The 18,016-nt window shown below is 36.5% G+C and overlaps 1 protein-coding gene across 7 annotated transcripts in view; it reads right to left on the bottom strand.

Moving 5' to 3' along the window:
* The window catches only part of ITCH (itchy E3 ubiquitin protein ligase), a 130,842-nt gene that overhangs the window by 51,622 nt on the left and 61,204 nt on the right, over positions 1-18,016 (bottom strand). For 5 of the 7 annotated variants that reach the window (XM_047744505.1, XM_047744504.1, XM_047744503.1 and 2 more), the window contains one exon: positions 11,072-11,126. In XM_047744505.1, the coding sequence (XP_047600461.1) occupies positions 11,072-11,126 (55 nt within the window). The remainder of the gene's footprint in view (positions 1-11,071; positions 11,127-18,016) is intronic. The other 2 variants (XM_047744501.1, XM_047744508.1) reach the window with 1 other exon arrangement.

Raw genomic sequence — 18,016 nt, 5'->3', positions numbered from 1 at the left:
ATTTTAGGGACTGAGGTAACAAAAGCTATTTAACAAAAGTTATTTAACAACTTCAACTGGACTACCCATACTGCTTGGATATCAATCATTTCCTACCTATCTAATCTACTCTTGACCACTTTCCCAATCTGTAGATGGCTCTGATGTTGCCTCTTCTCTAACATGATGATTATCTACTAACCTTCAACTGTCTAAACGTCTCTGTTCTGAAGGGGCAGCAGGTGCAATGTCTGGCCACAAGGATGGCAGAAGCTTCTGAAGTAGCCCAAAAAGCAGGCCAAGGAAATGTACAAGGAAGATAAGGCACTTAAGCAGAAACAGAGGAGGGGCAGAAAAAACTCAAGGAGCTAAAAGCAAAGGCTGCAGGGAAGGGCCCCCTGGCCATAGATGCAATTAAGAAATTTGACGAAAGTAAGCTGTCCCTTGTGTCTGAGACAAATGGTGTTCCTTAATTCTACTCCTGTTTAAACATCTGGATTCCCTGTCTGTTGTAGCATCTATTGTCAACTATAGCTAGAGTAAGTCTTAGATCCTGCTATACATTTAAGAATAAACTTCTGTTAAAAAATAATAATAAATCAATCATAAAAAATTCTCTGTGCCATTAATCACCTTCATTTCTTTGTTTCCCTTTTTTGGGGGAAAAAGAAATCTCTTCACTTCTTCAAGGTTAATTTGTGTCCTTGATTTCAGCCTATATCCTCTAGGACTTTCCACCATCATTTAACTCCTTATATCTTCCATCATCTTCCTTCTTCCAGCTCTTTCCTCTTACTTCACAAATATAATCAAACTCCTCAACCTAAACATTTCCTCAATCCTACTGCTCTTCAGAGCTGTTTTTTTTTTTTTTTAAAGATTGATTGATTGATTGACTCTCAATACCCAATGCAGGACTCGAACTCATGACCTCAAGATCAAGAGTCAAATGCTCTACCAACTGAGCCAGCCAGGTGCCACGCCAAAACTGTTTGTTCTTTCATTCTCTTTTCCTTCATTATAATTTCTTGTATTTATGTAATTAACGTATTTAGTAATTTTAATTTTCCAAAGACTTCCACTCTTTCAAAGTGAAAAATAGCTTCTAATTATAAAATCACCTTCCATCCTACATTCTGGAGATCATTCCCATTAAGACATGGATGCCCATTTCTTGCCAGTCCTATTTCATTGGCTGTGTCTGTGATGATTAAATGTTTCCTACCTTGAGCAAATTTGTGTTTGTTTTGTTATTTATTATATATGGGGCACTTCCCCCAAATTATTCAAAAATATTTATAATATCTAATGATTATAGAATAACATATAGACATGTCATCATCCCAACATTTTTTTTCTTTTCTTTTGGTGGTGGTAGTCGGGGGGAGGGTAGTTCTATTTCCCACAGACAGACTGTCAGAATAGAATACCTGGGTTAAAGTATGCAAATATTTTGAAGACTGAAATACTGACTGCTAAATTTTTTTTTTTAAAGATTTTATTTATTTATTTGACAGAGAGAAATCACAAGTAAGCAGAGAGGCAGGCAGAGAGAGAGGAGGAAGCAGGCTCCCTGCTGAGCAGAAAGCCCGACGCGGGGCTCGAACCCAGGACCTGGGATCATGACCTGAGCCGAAGGCAGCGGCTTAATCCACTGAGCCACCCAGGCGCCCCTACTAAATTTTTTAAAAAATATTTTCAAAGGTATTTTCCTATCAGTTAGTTATGAAAATGCCCATTTCACCATCAAGTATGTAAATATTTTTAAGTCTTTGCTAATCTGGTAAATAAAAATGTTAATGTTCAACAATATTTCACTTAGAAGCCATTTGAGTTTCTTCTTCCATGAACTGTATACATCTCCTGTAAATCTTTGTTATAAGAGAATCGTTTTCCTTATTATTTGTAAGATCTTTTTACAATCTGAGGATTTTTTTTAAAAAGATTTTATTTATTTATTTATTTATTTATTTGAGAGAGAGAGAGTGTAGAGCAAGAGAGAGAATGTAGAGTGCTCTCGCGAGCCAGGGGTGAGGGGTAGACGGAGAGAGAGAAGCAGACTCTGCTGAGCAGGGAGCCACCCAGGTACCCCAAGAGAAGTGTTTTTAAAATATGGGGTATTTAATGCTGACAAATACTGTAGAAGAGAATGAGGTCCTGGACTAAGCCAAGGAAAACTGGCTATGTGGAAAAAGAGAAGTCAGGTTAGAGGTTCAGCTTGTTCCAAGAACAGAGGAGATTCCAGGATGATTTAAAAACTGATTTCAAAAAAATGAAACTATGAGACCTTTAAAAGAAAATGTGAACATTGAACTTATTTCTGAATAAATTTAAATATACAGAAATCAAAAACTCTGGGTTAAGCCTCTGCTTTCATCTTGGGTCATGATCTCAGATCTGGCCCCACATCAGGCTCTCTGCTCAGCGGGGAGCCTGCTTCTCCTTCTCTCTGGCTGCCTCTCTGCCTACTTGTGATCTCTCTCCATCAAATAAATAAATAAAATCTTAAAATAAAATAAAATAATGACTTAAAGGCAAATGACAGATATTTAACAGTATGAAAAATGATAAACTGGGGTGCCCAGCTGGCTTAGTTGGTTAAGCGTCTGCCTTCAGCTCAGGTCATGATCTCAGGATCCTGGGATCAAGCCCTGAGCCCTACTCAGTGAGAGGCCTGCTTTTCCCTCTCCCTCTGATGCTCCTCTTGTTTGTGCTCTCTTGCACTCTCAACTAAATAAAATCTTTAAAAATAAATAAATAAATAAAAACATTTCTCTTAACTTCTGTGAGAGTGTTTTTCTAATCTTTTACTCCCACTTCTAACCATCTCTTCTTCAGTTTGTTTTCTTCCTTCCATTCACTAAATATAGTTCCCATTGTTCTTGTTCTTTCCTCTTCCATGACTTTTCCCCTAGAGTCTCAAATTTCATGATTTCAAATATCACCTCGGAAATGATTCCCAAATCAGAAATGGTCATCCTTGTCTCATTCTTATCCTCTGGTACCAAATTATCAACTAAATGCAGGAGATCTAGAATAACTCTCCAATTCTAAAACTATCATTCCTCCCATGTTCCAGTTCCATGAGTGGTACAGCTATCTTCCTGGGAAACTTGACTCTTCTTCTCTCCTGTGCCTCCTGATGCTAAAGTCTCACTGATTTCACTTCTACATTCTCTCTCTACTCTTCCACCACCAGTGTCCCAGTTCTAACCCTCCTTCTCTCTTATTGGATTACTGTAACAACTTCCTGCCTAGGTCTTCCCACCTTCATTCACCACCATATAATCAACTATACATGATTATCAAATAAAATAATTTTTCCAATGGAGTTCTGATCACACCAATGCCTCATTTAAATATTTTTAGAGACTTTCCTCTCCACAGAAAGATTCCATGAGCCTATACCAGCATACCTCAAAAATACTGGTTCCAGACCACTATAATAAGGCAAGTATTAAAGTCAATTTTTTTAAATTCCTCAGTGCATATATGTTTATACTATGCTACAGTCTATTAAGTGTGCGACAGTATTATGTCTAAAAAGAACAATGTACTAATCTTAATGTAAAAATACTTTGTTGCTAAAAAATGCTAACCATCATCCACCCTGAAAGTGATTCAAGTCTTAATCTTTCTGCTGGTGGAGGGTCTTGCCTTGATGCTGATAGCTGCTGACTGATAAGCGTGGTAGTTGCTGAAGGTTGGGGTGGCTGTGGCGATTTCTTTCTTTCTTAAAAAATTATTAACATATAATGTGTTATTTGTTTCAGAGGCACAGGCCTCTGATCCATAAGTCTTACAAAATACACAGCACTCCCCACAACACATACCCTCCCCACTGTCCATCACCCAGTCACCCCATCCTTCCCACTGCCCTCCATTCCAGCAACCCTTAGTCTGCTTCCTGAGATTAAGAGTCTCTTACGGTTTGTCTCCCTCTCTTGTTTTGTCTTGTTTCATTTTTTCCTCTTGTCCCCTATGTGGTTGTGGCAATTTCTTACAACAACAATAACGTTTGCCAGAACAACTGAATCTTCCCTTCACAAATGATTTCTCTGTAGCAATGCTGTTTGATACTGTGTTTACCAAAGTAGAACTTCTTTCAAAATCAGAATCAATCCTCTAAAACCGTCCTGCTGTTCTGTAACTAAGTTTGTGTAATATTCTACATCCTTTGTTGTCATTTAACAATCTGCACAGCATCTTTACCAGGAGTAGATTTGATCTCAAGAAACCCCCTTTCTTTAACTCATCCATAAGAAAAACTTCTCGTCTACTTAAGTTTTACCATGAGATTGCAGCAATTCAGTCACATCTTTAAGCCCGGGTCCTAATGCGAGCTCTCTTGCTATTCCTACCACATTTGCAATTACTTTCTCCACTGAAGTCTTAAGCCCTCCAAGTCATCCATGAGGACTGTCATCAATTTTTTTCAAACTCCTATTAATGTTTACATTGTGACCTCCCATGAATCACAAGTGTTCTTAGTGGCATTTGAATGTTTAATCCTTTCCAGAAGGTTATCAATTTATCTTGTCCGATCCATCAGAGAAATCACTATCTATAGCAGTCATTAAGAAATACATTAAGAAATGTATTTCCTGGGGTGCCTGGGTTGCACAGTAGGTTAAGCATCTGACTCTTGGTTTCAGTTCAGGCTGTGATCTCACATTCGTGGGACAGAGACTCCCAACTGGGCTCCACGCTCAGCACGGAGTCTGCTTGAGATTCTCTCCCAGCCCCACCCCTCCTGCTCATCTGTGAGCTCTCTTTCCCTCTCTCTGAAATAAATAAATATTTTAAAAATATATATAAATAAATGTATGTATGTATGTATGTATGTATGTATGTATGTATGGGATGCCTGGGTGACTCAGTTAAGTGTCTGCTTTCGACTCAGGTCATGATCCCAGAATCCTGGGATCGAGTCCCACATTGGGCTCCCTGCTCAGTAGGGAGCCTGCTTCTCCCTCTGCCTGCCATTCCCTCCTGCTTGTGCTCTCTCTCAAATAAATAAATAAGATCTTTTTAAAAAATGCATTTCTTAAATAATAAAACCTGAGGTCAAAACTACTCCTAGATCCATGGGCTGCAGAATGCATGCTGTGTTAGCAGGCATGAAAACATTAATCTTGTTGTACATCTCCATTAGGGCTCTTGGGTGACCAGGTGCACTGCCAATGAGCAGTAACATTTGAAAGGCATCTTTTTACTGAGCAGTAGGCTTCAACAGTGGGCTTTAAATATTTAATAAACCTTATAAACAGATGCACTGTCATCCAGGTTTTTTTGTTCTGTTTATACAGCACAGGCAGAGTAAATTTAAATTCTTAAGGGCCCTAGGATTTTTGGAATGGCCAATGAGCACTGGTTTCAACTTCAGTCACCAACTGTATTAGCTCCTAACAAGAGAGTCAGTATGCCCTTCTAAGCCAGGAACTAACTTCTCTCCAGCTATGAAAGTCTTAGATGGCATCTTCTTCCAATATAAGGCTATTTCAACTATGTTGAAAATCTGTTGTTTAGTGTAGCCACCTTCATGAATTAGCCAGATTTTCTGGATAACTTGCTTTGGCTTCTACATCAGCACTTGCTGCTTCACCTTGTACTTCTATGATAATGGATATGGCTCCTTTCCTTAAACCTCATGAACCAAACACCACTCACTTCAAACTTTTCTTCTGCAGCTTCCTCACCTCTCTCAGCCTTCACAGAACTGAAGAGAGTTATTAGGGCCTTGCTCTGGATTAAGCTTTAGCTTAAGGGATAGTTGTAGCTGATTTGATTTTCTATCCAGACTACTAAAATGGTCTGCATATCAACAATAAGGCTGCTTTGCTTTCATACCATTTGTGTGTCCACTGAAATAGCACTTTCAACTTCCTTCAAGAAATTCTCCTTTGCACTCACAACTTGGTTAACTATTTGGTGCAAGAGCCCTGCCTAGCTTTTGGCCTATCCTGACTTTCAAAATGCCTTCCTCACTAAGCTTAATTATTTCTAGTTTTTTATTTAAAGTGAGAGACAAGCAATTCTTCTTTTTCGCTTGAGTACTTAGAAGCCACTGCAGGGTTATTAATTGGCCTAACAGTTGCAACTCAGGGAATAAGGAGGCCCAAGAAGAGGGAGAGAGACAGGGAACAGCCTATCGGTGGGGCAGTCAGAACACACACATTTATCAGTTAAGTTCACCATCTTACATGGGCACAGTTTGTCATACTCCAAAACAATTACAACAGTAACATCAAAGATCACTGATCACAGATCACCACTACAAATATGACAATGAAAAAGTATGAAATAGTCCAAGAATTACCAAAATGTGACAGAGACACAAGTGAGTGAATGCTGTTAAAAATAATGGTGCTGACAGATTTGTTCAATGCAGGGTTGCCACAAACCTTCAATTTGTGAAAAACAAAATATTTGCAAAGCACAATAAAATGAAGTATGTCTGTATTTACAAACCAAAACCTCCATCTGGCCCCAACCTATGTAACATTAAAAATAACTGACATTTATTGAGGGTCAAGCACTTATGTGATTAAAAAAAAAGAAGTCCCACTTTAGGTCACAGTAAAGCATGACAATTATGAGTTCAGGCTCTGAAGGTCAGGTAATCCCAGGTTCAACTATGCTACCTTGAGCCTTATTAATACTCAAGCAAGTTCCTTTCCCTTTCTAAGCCTCAGTTTTCTCATCACCCATAAAAATGATATACACCTACCTACTTCATAAAAATGTTCAAGATTCACTGAAATGAGGGGAAACATGCTCAACACACTGCCTGACATATAAGAGGCAATAAACATTAACTGGTTGATTCCACTCTCAAATTCACCACCTCCCATTTTTCCCTTTCAATTACTCTATTTTTAGCTATTTATGCTATAACTGAAGACCCTGTTCCCCATCTCCATAACTGTTTTTCTTCCTTCCACCTAGAAGTCCTTCCCCTCTCCAATTCCCCAAAGCATGCAAAGCCAAATTATAATTATGCTTTATGGTCTTGGGTCAAATGCCATTTCTTCCATGAAGCTTTTAAACATTTTACATACTGATAAACATTTTTTAAAACCATCAAGCAATATTTTCTAATAATAAACAAAATTTTTAAAAGTTCAACAAAAGAAACAAGATTCAAACTAGTTCTGAAGTAAGAGTATGAGATTAAGGTAGAATGACAATTCTGCAAGGCGGGATTTTCAAGAAACAGATTTCATTACATAATGGAAAAATATTTCCCATACTAGTTAGCTGTAATCTAAGAAATAGCTGTATGTCTAACCATAGTGGTTCTCAAAGTATATGGCCTGGTCTAACATCATCACCATCACCTAGAAACCTGAGAAACACAAATCTTGGGCCCAAAACTAGACACAGCAAATTGGGAACTAGAGATTAAGACACAATCTGTAGTTGAACAAGTCTCCCAGGTGATTCTGATGCACTCCGAAGTTTGACAAACACAGCCATTTAGTTCCTTTAATAAATGGGTATGAAACTAAAACCTGAAATGGATTTTGAAAACCAACATGGAAACCTATTCACTATACAGAATTGTCAGTATGAATTTACCACTACCAACTATCTTTTAAAAGGAATTAGCTACAAAGTATGTGCTTTACTATGGCTTTGTTCCTCTGCTCCACAATCTTACCACAAACCTCTCCTTATCTCATCACACATATATATCTAACTTACACATAAGTTTGGATGTTTATGGACAGGATAAAGTACCCTGGAGAACCAAGATGCTAATACAATAAGGTCATAACAGTCAGAAAGGTACTCCTAATAACAAAATCTTGAGTACAAGGCAGCGATCACCTTGAACTTCATAAAAATGACAAAAAACAACACTGAGAAACACAAAACATCCAGACATGTTACAGAGAATAGAAGAGTAACAAGACTACAGTCACAGTATACATAGTGCCTGAATTAGGACAAAAAAGTAAAATAATCAAAAGTTGTTCAGTCATCTTCCTAAATGATAACTAGGGCAACGGACTGGAGGAGATGGGCACAAAGCCCTTGTCCACTGGGTATACATATTGCCCTGCTTTTTAATCTTATAGTTAGGAAGTCTGCAAATAAAAATAAAGGGGAAAAGCCAGTCATGGCCATAATTACTGCAGAGCACCATTTAAAAACATCTGAAAGGGGTGCCTGGGTGGCTCAGTTGTTAAGTATCTGCCTTCGGCTCAGGTCATGATCCCAGGATCCTGGGATTGAGCCCTCATCCGGCTCCCTGCTCAGTGGGAAGCCTGCTTCCCCCCTCCTACTCCCCCTGCTGTGTTCCCTCTCTCGCTGTGTCTCTATCAAATAAATAAAATCTTTAAAAAAAAAAAAAATGAAAACATTTGACAGTTTACAAAATGCTTTTCAAACCCACCATCTCAGAGGTATGCTCTCTGGAGTAAAGCTAATGCAAAGGAATTCACGCTTAACACAAAAGACAGGCTGAGAGATCATTCTCGCCATCTCAGAAATTTAGAAGACACTATTCCTCAGATTATTTTTGACAATGATTCACTTGGGAAGATGTAGAGCATTGATTAAATAAATGGCATGAAGCTAGGACTCCAGGAATGCCTTTGCAAGAAACTTATAGTTGTCCAGAGTAGTTTAAATAAAGTATTTTAAGAATGAGATTTGTAGGGGGCACTTGTCTGGTTCAGTTAGTAGAGCATAAAACTCTTGATCTCAGGGTTATAAATTTGAGCCCCACATTGGGTGCAGAGATTACTTAAAAATTAAAACAAACAAACAAACAAACTTGACATTGGCAAAAAAAGAAAATGACTTAAACTTTCAAGAAAGCATACAAAATTCTATCACATTCTCACTAATGGAAAAATATGGATTTATTATGCAAAAGTTCTCAACTCATGAATGAAAACTAAAATATTAATACATTATTATGCAGAAATTTTCAGGAATTCAAAAAACTTCTATTAAACATCTAACTAAAAAGAAGCACAAGAGGCCTATGTTGTCTTCCAGTCTACAGAGATATTTATATAATTTTAAAAACCTTTTCTATTGCTTTTTAATCACACTGAGCAATAAAAGTTATTATCCAGGGTGTCTGGGTGCCTCAGTTGGTTAAGTGTCTGACAGCTCAGGTCATGATCTCAGAGTTGTGAGACTGAGTCCTGCATCGTAGGGCTCCACACTGGGCGCGGAAGCTGCTTAAAATTCTCTCTCTCTCTCACTCCCTCTCCCTCAGTTCCTCCCACCCTTCTCTCTCTCTCAAAAAAAAAAAAAAAAAAAAAAAAAGCAGTTATTAATCCCTGAACAAGATGTTATTAGTCCTTAATTTTTCAGCTCTTGTGAGATTAGTATGAGAGATGAATCTTTGTTACAGAAGCGACTGTGAAGGTAGATCTCTATTAGATGAAAGACAACAGTTTCATATATTTTCATTTCCCCAAAGATCTTGCTGAGTTGTCTTTTTTTAACTTTTATTATGAAATTTTCCCTACATCACGAAAGTAGACAGACGGGTACAACAAACTCCCTATCAACTCAGCTTCAATAACCACCAACATTTTGTTCTACTTGCTCCACCTCTCCTCTCTTACAGCACTTGACACTGTAACACCCACCTCTCCAGATATTTTCCTTATGTTCTATGATACTGCTTTTCTATTCTTTTCCTCTGACCATGACTTCCGTGGTTCACCATCTTCCTATTTACTGCTTACTCAGTTTGGGAAAAACAAAGAATCCAATGGGATTTTCTAACTCTTTAAGATACATTACTTACTGCTTTAAGACTAGGAGCATTTCCTTTTCTAAGTTTATCTCCCATTACCAGCTTCTAGGACAACCACTATACACTTAAAATTTAAGTCAGGGTGCACTTGGTTGGCTCAGTCCATTAAGTGGCTGGGCCAAGTCTTGATTTTGGCTCAGATCATGATCTCAGGGTCCTAGAATGGAGCTCTGCATCAGGCTCTGTGCTCGGCAGGGAGTGTGCTTAAGATTCTCTCTCTCTCTCTCTCAAAGAAATAAATCTTTGAAAAAAAATTTAAAATAAAAGTTTAAGTCAGTTAACACAACCCAAGGCATTCAACATTTTTCAGACCCTAGACCTCAAGGCAGATAGGCACATGAAACTGCTGAATCTATTGGCACCTGGCTGGCTCAGTCAGAGCATTTGACTCTTGAACTGGGAATCATGAGTTTGAGGCCCACGTTGGGTACAAAGATTATTAAAAAAAATACATAAGCTAAAACAAATAATACATTATATATTAGTAAACAAACAAACTTAAAAAAATAGTGCTGGGGTGTCTGGGTGACTCAGTCAGTTAAGTCCCTGTCTTGGGCTCAGGTCATGCTCTTACGGTCCTGGGATTAAGCTCCTTGGGCTCCATACTCAGCAGGGAGTCTGCTTGTCCCTCTTCCTGTGCCCCTCCTTCCCGACCGGCCCCCTCATGCTCTCTCTCAAATAAATAAAATCTTTAAAAAAAAAAAAAAAAAAGTGCTCAATCTAGAGTAATAGTGAACAGCTGGTACAAATCTCTGCTCCTTCAAAAAAGGCCCAGAAGATACCACAGATCATGATGACCTTCTTATATACCCAAAGCTTATATCTCAGCTTTCCTAGGAAAAAAAATTTAACAGTCCAATGATGGCCCTAGGATTTGGAACTCCCTGCTGTTGGAAAAGTGACAATACATATTTATATTCACTTTCTATAAGCTGAAAGAAGTACTAGCAATTCAGGTATCCTTGTCCTAATCTGGAGAACTGCAGTCAGATGAGCTAAGAGTCCTGAAACATTCATAAATATTTCCTTTCTTACCCTGAGCCCTGAATTTTTTTTAAAGATTTTTTTTCCTAAACTAATCTCTACACGGAAGGTGGGGCTCAAATTCACAACCCTGAGATCAAGAAATGCATGCTCCAGCCACTGAAACAGCCAGGTGCCTGAGTCCTGAATTTTCTGACCCTCGTTTATTCTTGTAGCAGTCTAAACTTTGTTTTAGTCAAACTAAAATTCTGACTACAATTAATATTCATTCTCCCTTATCTCTTCTCATATTCTATAGTAAAGCAAAAAATGAACTCTTACCTTGTTTCATCCTTGGGTCTGGAGCCATCATCACTCTGTGAAGCACCTTTAACATCAATAAAATTTACACAGAAAATGAAATTCAAAAAGTGTTTTTCACCTTTTTCCTAAACATGCAAAGCCTTTCATTAAATATTGTAGAATATACTATAACTTAAATTTCAAGGAAAATGTGATATATGTTCATGGGACTGAAATCAGAAATGTTTTACCAAAATGTTGTTCCAATGCTTACTACATGTAAGAGATGTCAATTAGTCAAGGTATTATTACTCATGTCCTACTTATGCCTTTTGAAATGTATGTCTGCTTGATTCTTTTTTTTTCCTCAAGATTTGTATTTATTTTTTGTTTGTTTGATTCTAATTCAAATCTAATACTTCAGCCATCTTTTATATTCCAAAAACCTCACAAAAAATTCTGATCACCATCAGGATAATGGATAAAAAACAGATTCTGAAAATAAAAAAACTAGTAACATCTCTCTAATGCAAGGGCCTAGCAAACAACTACAAGAACAGGAAAGGTACCAATTAATCTCAAAGTGGCAAATTAATGCCACAAATTTCACATTTTCTTCAAATTTTATTCATGGTAATTATTCTAAGGATTCAGTAGGGGCCTGTGCACTAGAAAAATATTAAAGAGCAGGCACAGTGATTGTAGCAAAAATAGTAGGCAGAGAAGGAAAAACTATAAAATGCAGAAACAAGAATTCAAGTTTAACAGTCTGCCTCATTGTAGTTAAAGAACAATAGTCCCTTAATACAGTCGTAGTTTTAAACAGTAAAATTGTAACTGCTATTGCTCCAAGGCATAATTAATGAATAATTCATTTAAAAAATGCTGAATCACCACTACATTATATCACCTCAGCAATGTTGGCAGGTATATCATCTTGTCTAGAAATATTACATTAAAAAAAGTGAGGGCATAAAAAGCACAAAAGCATAAGGAAATAAAGTCAACAGTATTTTACTAGTGTTGTATGGTAATGAAATATTCAGAAAAGACAAATTTTTGGAGATAAGATAGATAAGTGGTTGCCTGGTTTAGAGGTGAGAACAGAATTTTGTGTAAATAAGAGGGATCTTGCCAGGGGGATAAAAATGTTCTAATCCTGATTTACAGTAATGGCTGGATCACTCAATTAAATTACCAAAAAGCATTAAATTATAGACTTGCAATGAGTACATTTTATGAAATATAAAATACACCTCAATCAAATAGTTAAAAATGGTTTTAAAAACATGGTACAATGAAATGCATTTTAGCTAAAAAGGGCACATTTCAGTTTTACAAGAATTATTTTTAGGGGGTCCTGGGTGGCTCATTTGTTAGATGTCTGCGTTCCGCTCAGGTCATGATCCCAGGATCCTGGGATCAAGCCCCGCATCAGGCTCCCTGTTCAGCGGGAGGCCTGTTTCTCCCTCTCCCACGCCCCCCTGCTTGTGTTCCCGCTCTTGCTGTGTCTGTCAAATAAATAAATAAAATCTTTAAGAAAAAAAAAAAAACCCTTATTTTTATATAGACTATATTCATCTAAAATAGCTGATGAGACAAATGAAATCAGAAAAGGAAATAAAAATATACAGTGTTACTAAAATAGGACAATTAGTATCCCACCTATCTCAAAAATTAAGAAAGTCATTTAGAATATTCTTTTTAAATCTACCAATAAATGCCGCTTCTAAACTTCTTATATTGCAGAGAAGCACAGTATTTAATCACATGGACTCTGAGGCCAGACTGCCTGGTCTGCATCATAGCTTCTATCATGTACTAACTTCATGACTTTAGAAAAGTACACTTAATTTTCCTGTGCTTTTTATTTTACCTCACACAAAATGGAGACAATAAGGATACCTACTTCATAGAATAGTTGTGAGGATTAAGCATAAATATTTAGAGCAGTACCCAGCACATAAGCCCTCTATAAGTATTAGGTATTACTGTCTCTCAAATTCGCTTCCTTTTTTTTTAAGATTTTACTTATTTACTTGACAGAGATCACAAATAGGCAGAGAGGCAAGCAGAGAGAGAGAAGGAAGCAGGTCCCTGCTGAGCAGAGAGCCCAATGTGGAACTCGATCCCAGGACCCTGAGATCATGACCTGAGCTGAAGGCAGAGGCCTAACCCACTGAGCCACCCAGGCGCCCTCAAATTTACATTTCATCAGTAAATATAGACAAGGGCCATTTTGTTCGATCTTTTATTTCACTTCAATACAGAGGTGAAGACATAACTATGAACTGTATGGCATAAATTAAATAGACCTAATCTTGTGTTTCCAGAGAATAGTTTTTTTAAAAGGCACAAAATATCTGACACTTATACAATGAATGTCCAAGAAGGAAACAATGACCATACTTAAAGTTTGTATTTTACAAATGTACTGTTCTTTTAAAGCATTCCTACTCCAAATTTCCTCAACAAAAAATGATCGTTTTTCTGAATGCACACATATTACCCACAGGACACTTTGGAAGAACATCTACAAAGATCTCTTCTATTCAGTGAGCTACCCAAAAGGGCTTTCCTGCCACAAAATAACTAGCTGGTAGACAAAGCTATTTAACACACTGTTCTATTTCCTGGGTGCCTAGCAATCTTAAAAGCCAAACAAACAAGTGAACTGATACTAGAGCAGGAACAGGGTATAGTAAGCAAATATGAGGGGGAAAAAAAAAGGTTATCCTGATGGCTATTATCAGCTCTGAGATGGATCAGAAACAAAGGTCTGGGATCCTCTAAAGGAGCTGAAGTGTTCCCAGGTATGTAGCACACCCTAGCACTACCAAAAGCAAAAGAAATTTTCTCTGGGGCAATTAATCCCCAATTTAGGCCCCTAAGATTCCCAAAGACTACAATAAAAAATAAACTGGCAATCAAAGAGTAGCAAACATGTAAAAAACAAGCCTCAAGGAAGGAGAGACATAAATACATATCTCCAAAGATTTCTGATACTGGAATTTTCTTTTTATATACACATCTATTAGAATTTTCAAATGGAGAACATTAAAAAAAAAGAATCAAAAGAAAATTAACAAGGAAAAAACAATAAACTATCAAACAAGCACCAGCAATTCCATTCCTAGGAATATACCCAAGAGAAATGAAAACATATGCACAAAGAAACTTGCACACAAATATTTATAGCATCATTATTTATGACTCATTAATAGGCAAAGGTGAAAAATAAGTCACATGTCCATCAGTGGATGAAAAGGATAAACAAACTGGCATATACATACAATGGAATATTATTCAGCCATAAAAAAGGGAAGTACTGATACATGCTTCAATTTGATAAACCTCAAAAACAATATGCTAAGAATCCAGACACAAAAGGTCACATACTATATGGTTTCTTCTTTATAATATACCCAGAATAGGCAAATCCACAGAGACAGAAAGCAGATTAGTGTTTACCAGGTGGCTAGGGTGGGGGGTGGGGATGGGGGGAGATGGGGAGTGATTATAGAATGGACAATGGTTTATTTTTCTGGGGTAATGACAGAGTTTTGAAATTAAAGGTGGTGGATAATTATGAAGACAATAAATGCCACTGAATTGTATTACTTTATAAGGTTAATTGTATGTTGTATAAATTTCACCACAATTAAAAGAATCACAACAAAAAAGGGCCATATTTGGAAAAACAATAAATGCTATAAATCTGAAAATGCACATATCAGTATGTACCAACAATTCCATTCCCATGTATACATCCTACACAGACTCTTCAACCTGTGTACCAAGAGACATATAAATGTACAAAGGCAGAAATATTCAATCTATGACTATCCATAATGGCAAAAAACTAGAAAGAAACCAAATGTCTTTTGACATAAAAATGGATAAATTGTGGTATATTCACCTAACAGATTATCATACAGCAATGAAAATAAGTTACAGAAACAGTAATATGGATAAATCTTAAAAGGCAAAATCTATATTCACAGAGCTCAAGAAAAAGGGCAAGTAATACACTGTTTAGGGATATGCATATGTATTAAAAATTTTTTAGGAGCATCTGGCTGGCTTAGATCACTTAAAAATAATTAAAAGATCTTTAAAAAATTTTAAGCAAGGAAATAATAAAATCAAAATTCAGAGTAGTGATTATCTGTAGGGGAAAGACAAGGAAGGCTATAGGGAGGGAAATACAGGTGGATGCCAGGATGTTATTAATGTTCTAATTTCTAAGTTGTGTAGTAGTTCATGTGTGCATAATTCTATTATGCTGGTTTATATATTATACATAATAAATAAAAGAATATGTTATAAAATGAGATATGTGTTTTATATATATGCTGTATATGAGAATATAAGTCAGTGTTTTGTAAATTTAAAAAAAAGGATGAAAAATACAGCAAAATCTTACTCTAAACCAACAATAATATTATAGCCTTAATACTTGGATTTTTTTTGTTTGTTTTTCTGGATTTCAAATATTTTATTATAGGAAAAAACTTAGGAAAAGGATGATATCCTTTTTTTGGTTTTATTCATTTGATAAACAAGTATTTATCAAGCATCTTCTTGTGTCAACCCTGATCTAGAAAACTGGGAAAACATCAGGAAAACAGAAAAAAACGACCCCTATCCTCAGGGAACTCACATTAAACTAAATATATTAAAGCTACATATAATGTAAAATATAATAGACAACAAATAGAAATAGAAATAGATAGAAAATAGAATTTTTCTATGGAGAAAAGTACATCAGGATTTGATGAGAGGGCTGTCGAAACATTAGACAGATGGCCAGGAACGACCCTGCAGAGAGGGTGACATCCAAGTAAATCCTGAAGTGAATCACACGGAATACTGAAGGAAGAGAGCTCAAGTCGACGGAAGAAACCTTTAATGGCCCTAAAGCAGGCATGTTCCTGGAGTGTTCAAGAAACCACAAGGAGAGTGGTGTCACTCAAGAAAATTGCATAAAAGAGTAAGTAAGAGATGAAGCCATCAAAGTCTGAGCTTTGGATGTCAGACTACATAGGCTTTAACGACTTCTAAGGTGCTACAGAAATCATTGGGGCAGGCATCTGACAAGGTCTTTCTTATGTTTTCTCAAAACTACTCTGGCTGTGTATTTAAAAAAAAAAAAAGAAAGAAAAAAAAAAAGCAAGGGAGAATAGGGGTGAACATCACTCTCCAGCCTTCTCTTCCTGCTCTATGCCCGACAGGTGTAACCTGTAGGACATACATTAATCACTAATTGGCTTCTTTGGCTCTACCTTGCATTGGGTTCAACTAATGAGACACAGGGGAGATTGGGAGGACACTAAGATTTAGCTCTTTATTACCCTCTTCAGCTGTTTCAATACTTGGATTTTAAAGTAGAACTAGTGGAGAGTTTTCCTAGTTTCTTGAGGAGGGCAAACTCGTTCATATTCTGAGCATACATAGAAAAAGTCAAAGATAAGTCAAGTAAGTTTCCCTCCATAAAATAATTAGTTGGTGCCCAGACCTTACTGAGATCTAGTAATTTCAAATAATATTTGGTAAAGCAAAAAATTTAAGCTAGTTTCTTAGAATTTATTACACTGATAAGCAAACATTACATATTCACACAAAAATGGCTATTTACATTAAAATTAAAAGAATCCACAAAAACTAGAGTCTAATGCAAGAAAGTAAGATAAAGTCAAAATGGAATGGAACACACACAATAAGAACCAAAGGTCTCATGTGCTGAAAAACTTATCCCTAAAATAATTTTATATATATCAAGAATACACATGGTAAAGAATAAAGATCTTTACAAGAGTATGCTCCCATTTTATAATCATGAATTTATAACTAAAATAGATTTTTGTCTTTAGGAAAAATAATGTCTTTGACAGCAATACTTTTCAATGGTATATTTGGGAAGACAGGTGTTAAATTAATAACCTACCACCACCAGCAGCCCAAGAGGTAAAAATAGATGAATGGGAAGTACTTGCAGATATGAACAACTGCCTACACTCAATTTGTTAATTTAGAACTGAGTGCTAAAACAATAAGTCTATCTAACTAAAGGATTCTTCCCAGAGATTCATAAAAGCCTATTAACGCTGTACTTAAGTAGAAGAAAACACCAGAGCAAATTATGAAATTATTTTCTAAACCAGAGAAATAAGAAAGACTATCAAAGAAAATGTGACAACTATAACTAATACTCATTTGCATATTAAAATTGTTCTCTGAGCCAGAGCAGGGGATGGGAAATTGGAGTGGGGATAGAAAGCTCTCTAGTTTTCAAATACAGCTTGAAGATAAGTGGAAAGAAAAAACAAACATGCTGAGAAAATTTTGCTTCACTTGAAAAAGGTCTACTTATGTAATTGACATTTTTAGAATATTTATCCACCAGGGGTGCCTGGGTGGCATAGTTGATTAAGCATCTGACTCTTGGTTTTGGCTTAGATTGTGATCTCAGGGTTGAGAGATGGGGCTCTAGGTTCGGTGTGGAATCTGCTTGAGACTCTCTCTCCCTCTGCCCCTCTCCCTGCCAAATAAAAATAAATCTTAAAAAAAAAAAATCTGAAAAACTAAAAAAAAAAAAAAAGAAAAAAGAAAAAAAGAAAAAAAAAAAAAGAAAATTTATCCACCAAGAACAATGACCAAAATTTCTAGATACCCAAAGAGATAATACTGTCCCATCAGGAAAACCAACTTTCACAGTATATTTAAATATATAGCAAGCTATTATTTGATGACTCTTACTACTAAAATTCAGACAGTGATTTCTTTTCATAAATATTATTTAAAACTTAACCAAAAATATTTACATCTATAAGAACAAATTTCTTCTAGGAACCATCCTATGTGTTCTTCCACAAAAATACTTCTAGGGGCACCTGGATGGCTCAGTGGGCTAAGCCTCTGCCTTCAGCTGAGGTCATGATCTCAGGGTCCTGGGATTGAGCTCCGCATTGGCTTTTCTGCTCA

Source organism: Lutra lutra, chromosome 9, assembly GCF_902655055.1.
Source record: "Lutra lutra chromosome 9, mLutLut1.2, whole genome shotgun sequence".
NCBI classification, from domain to species: domain Eukaryota; kingdom Metazoa; phylum Chordata; class Mammalia; order Carnivora; family Mustelidae; genus Lutra; species Lutra lutra.
The sequence above is the reverse complement of the archived record's forward strand: the minus strand, read 5'-3'. Positions and strand labels throughout refer to the sequence as shown.